Raw genomic sequence first — 10,509 nt, 5'->3', positions numbered from 1 at the left:
CCGATACCGATAACAGAAAAAATGAGCATTTATCGGCCGATACCGATATGGTGGCCGATATATCGTGCATCCCTAGTATAAACATCATTCAATGTAAATCGTGATAATCGTAAGTAATAATCGCAATTACAATTTCAAGGGAATAATCGACAATTATGATTTTTGTCATAATCGTGCAGCCCTACTATACGGCCATATTTATGCGTACAATTTTTGTCAATGTTTTCACAGATGTTTTAATTAATGAATCATTTGGAATTTAATTTATTCTAACTTAAAGCTACAATTTAGAAAGAAAAATCCTGTTGGCCAAAGAAACATGTAATGCATTAATAGAGTACTGGGCAGAGTTTTGGGGTCAGTAAGGTATTTTATTATTATTATTATTATTATTTATTTATTTATTTTGGATAGAAACTACTTTTATTTAGTATGTGCACCTTAAATTTATTAAAAGCATAGTAAGTAATGACTTACATGAAATTGCTATTTCAAATAAATGCTTCTTTTAAACCATTAATCTATTCATCAAAGGCTGCGTTTACACTTGGCATTAACATGCGATCACAGTGAACTAGGGGTTGCACAGACCAATCGACTAGTCAACTTCAATGCTCTGCCATGACGCTTTAAGCTTATTGTCAACACTGTTTTGTGATTTCTCAATAAAATAGCTTTTAAAAACTGAAAAGTTCAAGCATATATTTCTTAATAACTAGTAAATTCCACAGCTTCACTACTAGTAGAGAGACGCTGCCAGGTAGAATTAATTCACACACGCAATCGCTGTCTCACTAATGCATTCATATTAATGTAATCTTTACTGTGCTACTTTATCTGTATCTGATTTACAACGAGCAGAAATCTGTGAGAAATATAACGACCCAAAGACAAAAGAACTGATAAAAAAGCTGTTATAGGAGCAACAGCCATGTGGGCAGCGCTGTGTCATATGCCATAGCTGTGCACAAGGTGTTTGTCACAGCCCCAGACTTATTTGTTCATTAATGACGTCATCAGCGACTAGTCGACTTCGACTCGACTCATCACATAAAAGTCGACTTCAAAAAATCAGAAGTCGTTCAACCCCTACCGTGAACTGATCAAGCAGATTGGATCGTCAGTCAATCAGGACATGGCGCGTTTACACTTGGCAACATCAGCTGACTTCTCGATCTGGATAACCGATCGGATCTGTATTTCCCACGCAATATTTAAATAAGCATGCGGTGCAAAGTCGACCTGAAGTGGTGGGTTTTCTTTTGAAAACTATTTTCAGTCGTGGGACATTTTACAAATCAAAATAAATGTACGAGTCTCACTAGCGCTCTGTTCTTCTGACAGATATAGAGAGGGGGCGGCGTTTTGCGTGATGTCGACCTGCGAATGCAGACACGATGGCTGGATTGTGTTTAAACATTACACTGAGATCCGATCACAATGCGTCCTCGACTACCTCTGGACCAGGAAACGCTGATCGGATAACATTCCAATCAGAAGCGCGTTTACACTTGTCTTTTCAATGTGTATGGGGACAACATCCGGATACAGGTTGCATGTTAATGCCAAGTGTAAACGCAGCCAAAGAATCTTGAAAAAGTGTGTCACATTAAGCAGCTGTTTAATAATAAGATAATAATATAATAATAATAAGATAATAATAAGATAATAAGAAATGTTTCTACAGCTGTAAATCAGCATATTAGAATAATTTCTGAAGGATCATGTGACACTGAGAACTGGAGTAATGGCTGCTGAAATTCAGCTTTGCCATCTTAGAAATAAATTACATTTTTAAATTTTCAAATAGAAAACAGGTATTTTAAATTTAATATTTAATTATTTCACAGTATTACTGTTTTTACTGTGTTTTTGATCAAATAAATGCAGCTTTGGTGTGCATAAAAGACTTCTTTCAAAACCATCCCAAACCCCAAACTTTTGGATGGTAGTGCATATATTATTTATTATAATATTTATTTTTAGAAATGTAATAGTTCAGTGACTTTTCAATAAGTTTTATTTCATAGTAAGCAAAATGATATATGTTCATGCAGGTCAATACATGTTAGTAAACAAGTTGTGCAAAGTGCAATTAGCAAACTGCAATTGAGTTTTCCCACCTGCCAACAGGAAACTGAAAAACAAGGGAGGGATTCTTCAGCAATGACTTTGTATTGACAGTTTCACTGTGTCTGTCAGTTGTTTAAAGCTGGCAGTGCATTTTTGCTGTCACCTTTTTGAAACATTTGAATTATTTTCATCATTTACTCATCCTCAAGTTCTTCCAAACCTGCACAAATTTATTTCTTGTGCTGAACGCAAAAGAAGACACTTTAAAGAATGTGGGTAACCAAACAATTGGTGGTCCCCATTGACTTGCATAGTATTTTCATACTAGTGAAATTAAAGGGGACCAGCAACCATTTTGGTTACCCACATTGTTCAAAAATGTAATATTTGTGTTGTGCAGAAGAAAGAAATTCACACTGGTTTGCAACAACTTACCCTTTAATGCCCTGCATATTCCTACCAGAGGCTAGCAGATGTGCTTGTCTTATATGAGGGCAGTTACAGTTAGTTTTAACTGAGAGCTTGTGTTGAATAAATATGAGATCCTCTGGTGCGGCTGCCAGCAGCTTAATGGCCAAACCGGTCCAGGAAGAGGGAACTTGGGCTGCTCTTCTACAGGAATGAGAGCGTTTGTCTTCCCTTTATATCTCTTCCTCTGGTGAGGGAAACTCTTTAAGCCATAAAGTTATTTGTGATCTTAATGCATACAGAAAGTTCTGGCCTGTCTGCATTAATACCAAAACTTAAAACCCACTCCAGACATAATCTCATTGCCCTTTAAGAGCTCTAGGCTAATGTTAGACTGCCACTTAAAATGAATCAGTTGAACACTGCGAATTTGAAACAGGATGACATTAAGACATGGGGCATGAGCTCTGTTTACCAATCAGTAGTTTTATTTCTGTGCAGTTCATTCTAGTAAGCATGGTCCAAAAGATGTTTTGCGTTCCATAATTTGTTGCTGTTCTTCCACTTGGTTTTGTCAACCATATTCCTTTTTTTCTTACTTTTCACAGATGGTCCGTTTACAGGCACTCCGCCCACCTATGGTTATGACGCGGATCGAGCGGAGGAGCAGCGCCGACACCATGACATTCTGCCCTACATCGACGACTCCCCCTCCTCCTCCCCTCACCTCAGCTCCAAGAGCCGCAGCAGTCGAGACACTCTCTCCTCCGGCTCGATTGAGTCCTCCAAGTCTGTAAGTCACCTCCTTGCCGGCCAGACAGTGATGAATCTGACATTTCGATTTTTTTGGCCTTTGAATAATTATGTTTATTTTACAAATACAAAATAATTGATTAAACAAATATTTGACTGCAGAATGCCACAAATGACGAGTCAGAATCGTCATATTTTGTTGGGCATAGAGAGATGAATGCTTTGCTGGTGGTGTGCGAAGGTAAAGAGTACGTATTAGAGATTTCTTTATGCATGCATGGATCCATGATAGGAATCCACCAAGTATATGCCATCTATGAAGCAGTTCATTATGAATAATTGTACCAGTAAACCCACATATATTTATAGCCTCCATGGTAATGGTACACAACAAAACCAGTGAGCTGTGAAATTTGGCAGATTTCAAAGCTTGCAGATTCTGAAGTGCTGAGTCTGCATAGTACAATTCTAATTGAACATTTAGTGCTTATCGCAACTTAGTAAATATTATATAGCTCGGCACTGTGCAGAAGAATCTCACATCGTTCATTGCATGCAGTCATGCGTGATCTAAACAAATCCTTTCTATTTTCTATTGTTATCAACTATGGTTTAAAATTATCATGGCTTTCATTTCATTTCAGAGCCTTCATCATGCATAGTGGCCATCAAATTAAATTACTGATTGTAAAACAGAGCTTTCTTGCTTCATTGACACAGCCATTGGCTGTCAGATTGATTGATGTCCCTCCCTGCCAATACCAGGCCCAGAGGCAAGCAGTTTATTTGGGCCCTTATGACCTCTGTGTTTAGCTCCCACATGGATTTTAATTAGGGCTGCACGATAAATCGCATGCGATTGTCATGCGCATCTCCTCAGTAAAGCCGGTTCTGTGATTAGTAGTAAATCTCCATCACGTGCTTTCAGATGGAGCGGCATTTAATACACAGAGCCATAGTTTGCTGACAAGCTACGCAATATCGCGTTCATAATCGAATGCGATTCATCTGCGATTATGAACGCGATATTGCATAGCTTGTCAGCGAACTACGGCTCTGTGTATTAAATGCCACTCCATCTGAAAGCACGTGATGGAGATTTACTACTAATCACAGAACCGGCTTTACTGACGAGATGCGCATGACAAGCACATGCGATTTATCGTGCAGCCCTAATTTTAATCAATACAGAGTAGATACTCACCTGCACTCACTCATGCACTCTTCCCCAGTAACACCTACACGCTTTACTTGTTTACCCAACATACACACAACCAGGGATTTGAAATATGGATGGATTCAAAGAGGGATTTGCTATGAAAATGTCTTGAATTGAGCTGCAAATAAACCTGCAATTGACACTACAGAGGGATGGTCACCCATTTTTCAGAAACATTCTCCTCAAACACAGAACCAGATTTAATTTCAATGAGTGCAAATTGCATGTTTAAAAATAGTCTTGTCATGCTGTCACAAAGAGCTGTTTTAGATTGCCACTCTATTCAAATTAAGCCAAAAAAATCGAATGTGCTTTATTTAAATTCCAAAAGATTGAATTTGGACTTCTCTATAAGCAAATTATTGTGTTCAAGAAATCTCTTTAACTTTATATTGAAAGTAGTGCTGTCAAACGATTAATAGCGATTAATCACATCCAAAATAAAAGTTTTTTGTACATATGTGTGCGTACTGTGTATATTTATTATGTATGTATAAATACACACACACACACATACACATGCATGGATATATTTAAGAAAAATATGTTACAATTATATATTAAATATATTTATATATGATATAATTTATATAAATATAAATATATACATGGAAATATTTTCAAAATATATGCTGTATATGTGTGTCTTTATATATATGTAATAAATATACACAGTACACACACATATATTATGTAAACAAAAACTTTTATTTTGGATGCGATTAACCGCGATTAATCGTTTGACAGCACTAATTGAAAGTTATAGCTTTTCTGTACGTTGGCCTCATGTTGGTAACAAACCGGTTTTTTATTAGGTCGCATTTTAAAATACAGTATAAGACAAATGAAAATCCAAAAGTGGGGCAACTTTCATTAGCTTCCAGGTAGAAAAATAGGTATGGGAAAAGTTAATGTAAATCAAACAAGTTTATAATAACTCGTTTATTATATACCCTATGTTTAATATGTCATCTAATTACTTGTGGCTAAATATTTTTAATAATTTATCTATATAATCCTAGTTGTTATTGACACACTGTACTTTGTATGTTCTTTAAACATGTTTGCTTCTTTCTCATCGGAGCCGTTTGTAATTTTTGCCTGTTCTGTGTATGATGAGAAATGCTTTCTCGTCCTTGTGCTTTCAGTAAGCGAGGGTTATTGTTTGATCATCTGAGATGAGCTCAACTCATTCTCATGCGCTGGAACGCTGACATGCTTTGATTAATAAATATGTGGCTGAATAAAAGATGGTGGTCTAGAGATACAGGGGTGCCCCCTGGGGTGAGACGTCTAGCACCCAAGAGTTCATGAATAAAACCTTGATTTCCACCTTCCCCCTGCTGAAGCTTTCAGTGGCGGGATTTACTCTGTCACCAGGTGGGGTTTTACATCTTATATCAGTTGGTGAGATTAGAAGAAATGTATGCAGTGAAAGCAATTTAACATCACCTCAGCTCAGCTTAAAAACTCAATTCAAGCCAGTATAGTCTACAATGATAACACAGTCATGAAGCAGATGGATGTTTTATCCTCAATTCTGGACTAGAAATTCTCATGAGACTATCACAAACATCTGTGGTTTCCACTACCTGTGCTGTGGCCATGGAAACCAACATTTCAGGCCCACTCAGCCATCATCAGCACTCGGTAACCCTACACACAACATAAAATAGATATGCCTTGCTTTTGGATGGATTCTAGGTCTGTAGTATCTCTAATGCTTTACTCAGGGCTTTGTGAATAGTGTAGACTACATAAAGGCCTTATTCAGTTCAAAGGTGTTATGAATTTCCCATGATTCTCATGTAGCAAAGACAGTTATTATAAGACCATAAAGCAGCTCCATTGAACCAGTGCCAAATCACTTTTTTATAGCTCTTTTCAGCATTGCCAGTATATAATTTAATGTCATGTGATTTAAGAGTGTGTTGTTCAGAAGCGTGTGAGCTCTTTCTGTGTTCATGCAGGCGGAGTTGGACCTGGAGAAGGGATTGGAGATGAGGAAAAGGGTGTTGTCTGGAATCCTGGCCAGTGAAGAGACCTACCTCAGCCATCTGGAGGCGCTATTACTGGTAAAAGTGCCTCAAGTTTGATTTTGCTAACGGTGCGTGATTAAATTTGCTCAAGGAGTCTTATAAGGGAGATGTGTGGGCCAGCTGAGTGATTATGCCACTGAGCTTAAAATTAGATGATCTTATCCATCAACAGCAACAGGAAAGTCATACATTTAATGGCATATAAATATGTGTTTGTGATGATGTACATTAGCAGGGCAAATTTAAGCCAAATGCAGACTCTAACTGAAACTTAGTATATGGAGTCCAAGGAAGGTCATACATATATTTGCATTTACACTACTGTTTGGGGTCATTAGATTTTTTTTTTAACAAACTGCTACTCTTTTTAAGGACACGTTAAATTAATCAAAAGTGAGTTTAAGGACTTTTATAATGCTACAAAAGATTTCTGTCATACAAATGCTCTTCTTTTTAACTTTCTGTTCATTAAAGATTCCTGAAAAAGGTGTTTTTTATTATGGTTTCTCAACATTTTTAATAATTTTTACAATATATTTTTATACATTTTTTTGACCACCAAATCAGCATATTAGAATGATTTCTAATGAATCATGTGACATGGAAGACTGGAATAATGGCTGCTAAAAATTCATCTTTACCTTCACAGGAATAAATTACATTTTAAAATAATCTACATTTTAAAGCTGGAAAACTGTTATTTTAAATTTTAAAAATAGTTTACAATATTACTGTTTTTGCTATATTTTTGATGGAATAAATACAGCCTTGAAGAGCATCAGGGACTTCTTTCAAAAAAAAAATCTTACCAACCCAACCTCAATTTTTTGAACAATGGTGTATAGTTGATTATATTGTCACTAAAATGTTCAAATGTCTGTTCCTGCTCCTTTGTCAGCCCATGAAGCCCCTGAAAGCAGCAGCCACCACCTCCCAGCCTGTCCTGACTGTTCAACAGATCGAAACCATCTTCTTTAAAGTGCCTGAGCTCTACGAGATCCACAAAGAATTCTATGATAGCCTTTTACCCAGAGTGCAGCAGTGGAGTCACCACCAATGTGTGGGAGACCTTTTCCAAAAACAAGTGAGTAAAATTCTCTAAACAGACCCCTTCAGGTTAAACACAACATAAAATTACTTATTGTCTGCAAATTGTAATAACTTGCTCAGGGTCTGACATCATTTTTAAACTCCTTCCACCAAATCCCCATCTCCATTTTTAGTATGCACCACCCGCTTTATCACCATAATCTAGATGGATAATGTCCTGTCCTCCTTTTTGTACATAAAATATGTCCTGTTTCACTCAAAAAGCAAACAGCATTTAATGTTGACTTTTTAAAAAAAATGATGTGTAATCAAAATCTGCTTTTTAATTTAATTGTGAATTGAGAATTAGAGTAAAGAATTTAATTCTGATCATGGTGGAATGCTTCCACTGTCTAATCTCTTTCCACTTTTGTGCCCCATGAGGCTGAATAAGAATTAACATTTATCTCTAAATCAAGGAATCCTAAATGAATCATTTATGCCCCTAGAGCGACACTGCACAGTCACACAATGTCTGGACTGCAGGAGCCTGTGTAACATTGAAAATCACATCTCAATTCTGCCTTTTTTCACCCAGCCACTTGGGCAGATACTACAGTGTGTGCTTTGTGTTTCGAGGAGAGGCTATTAATAGTGCCATTCGAAGATTGTGTTCTCTATCTCTGCCCCCCCACACCCCACGTTCTTTTTCATTAAGTTCTTTCTTCACGTGACTCTGCTGACTGTTAGGGGGGCAGATAAATCCCTCCTAGGTCTGTCCAGCCAGCGCACTCAGGAGTCATATTCAACATTTATTTATCTTTCCATTTTCCCCTTCATTGTTCCCCACTTTCACCATCCCACGCTTAATAAACGGAAGCTACAGTCGCCAAGTTGTGTTTTCTCCCAGAAGGTGCTGGGCTTTCCTCAGACAGTCAGTTAGTCAGTCAGGCAGTCATTTTGACCAGAGGCTATTTATCACTGATCCCCTCAACATCTCCCACGTCTATTAACAAGAATCCGGAGGCAGGAGGCAAGGCAGTGCTCGAGGAGGCAGCCTCGCTAAAAAGACACTTGCTCGCAGCAGGAGAGACAAGAAGATAAATGAATGAGTGAGATATAGTCAAAGTCAGTGATAGAAATGCCTCCTGCGGTTTGTGTTGTTTCTTCCTTCCCGACAGCTCATGTTGAGTAAGAAAATGCGATGCAAATCATGAGCAAAGTCATTACGGGAGTCTGCATGTCAAAGGTGATGTTCGATGTCCCGCTACGCTGTGAGAAAGATGCTAATATTCCCGCTCACTTGCACTAAATGTTTTACACCTGTCGCTGACACATGTATGTAAATTCTCCGGAGACTGTTCTCCTAACAGCAAGAAATTCTGACATTCCCATCTTTTCTGTGATCTACTTAAACATCGTTAAATGCACAGAGCAGAGGAACGTGCTTTCATCTTCAGCTGGGCCTGGCATATGGTCATGTCATCATGAGGAAGTGTGTCGAGGCTGAGAGGATGTGAACACTGCTGTGCTGAAGTCTCTGTCAAGCTGTCTCAACCAGCTGACGTATCAACTTTTTAGTTTGTCTGTCGTGTTTAGATGCATCTCGACCTTCTCAAAACAGCCTTAGCATACAACTTCTCTGTATTGACATAATTAATTAATGGGCTGGGTATGTGTTATCTGAATGAAGAATTTCATCCTGTCAACACAGCATTTGAGAGAGTTTGTAACCGTAACCAGTGTACATAAAGAACGTCCTGTTGATCAGTACTTCCCGCCCTTTCTTTTTTTTAAATGTACAAAAAAAAATCCTACACTTTTTTTAACCGCATTTCAAATATCACGGTTATTAGCCAGGTTTCCATTACAGATTTGCGTAAAGCTTTTGCAATATTTTATAAATGTAGATAAAAAACCTATTCTAAAACCTATCTATCTATCTATCTGTCCGTCCGTCCATCCATTCATTCAGGCTCAAAAAATGTCCTGTTCCACCTTCAGACCTCAATCCTACTGTACTATAAACATGAATATCCTTAAAAATTGGTGAGCCAAATGGGATCAGTAAAGTACAAATAAACTTTACCAAATCAATCCTGTGGTTGGTGGAAATGTTATATGCATTTTTTAAATTGGTAGGACTAAATTATCTGTTCCCGCTGTCAAATAGGCCATTCTAGACCTAGGGTTTTGTTAATAAATGAAGATCCTCTTTAATGCCCCTTATGCCAGAGTCCATTATCTCTGAAGCATATTTTGATAGACTGTGATATCTTGAATTCCTCTGGGACCCATTACCTTTCAGTTGATTCTTATAATGAGATAATAATCTGGTTAGACCAGATGTAGTTTTAGATTTTTTTTTAAATCAAAAATAAACTTTAAAAACCTTTAAGTTTTCAAATTTTTAATTTGTTTCTCCAAGTTTCTTTTTCAGTGGTTTCTTGTCTGAATGATTCATATACAGTACACAACATTATGAACAATTTGTATCCTTCAAATGAAATAATGGGCCTCATTTATCAATCTAACATAGAAACGAGTGCAGATCTATTAACCTTGTAACTGCAAACAATTACATTAATTTATATGTATATTAAATACAGGTAAATACAAGGAAACCTTTACAAACATAAACATTATTTAGCCTATTTAGTTCCTTTCACTCTACAACAAATCCTTTACATTTAACGGTATTACAGAACAAGAATGGCAAAAGAAGCAGCTATAAAATTATATATTAAACTATAATATAAAAAAATCACGCTATAGGCTAGTGGCATTTATTATAAACAGCACACAAACGTCAAGCAAAACTGAAACGGCATTGGGCTCACGAGCCTCTCTCATTTGACAAGAATTCAAATGTTTCCATTTTTGCCATATTTGCAACATGTCTATACTAGAGCCCGACCGATATATCGTTTTGCCGATATTATCGGCCGATATGAGCCTGTCGCCGATATATCGGTATCGGCGAATATG

The 10,509-nt window shown here is 37.2% G+C and overlaps 1 protein-coding gene across 1 annotated transcript in view; it reads left to right on the top strand.

The window, feature by feature from the left end:
- LOC107686901 (breakpoint cluster region protein-like) overlaps nt 1-10,509 on the top strand; it is an 80,420-nt gene that overhangs the window by 42,695 nt on the left and 27,216 nt on the right. Inside the window, exons 2-4 of the mRNA XM_016484047.1 lie at nt 3,090-3,274; nt 6,424-6,528; nt 7,391-7,576. Coding sequence (XP_016339533.1) covers nt 3,090-3,274; nt 6,424-6,528; nt 7,391-7,576 — 476 coding nt within the window. The remainder of the gene's footprint in view (nt 1-3,089; nt 3,275-6,423; nt 6,529-7,390; nt 7,577-10,509) is intronic.

Source organism: Sinocyclocheilus anshuiensis, unplaced genomic scaffold (genome assembly GCF_001515605.1).
Source record: "Sinocyclocheilus anshuiensis isolate Anshui unplaced genomic scaffold, SAMN03320099.WGS_v1.1 scaffold1339, whole genome shotgun sequence".
NCBI lineage: Eukaryota > Metazoa > Chordata > Actinopteri > Cypriniformes > Cyprinidae > Sinocyclocheilus > Sinocyclocheilus anshuiensis.
The sequence above is the reverse complement of the archived record's forward strand: the minus strand, read 5'-3'. Positions and strand labels throughout refer to the sequence as shown.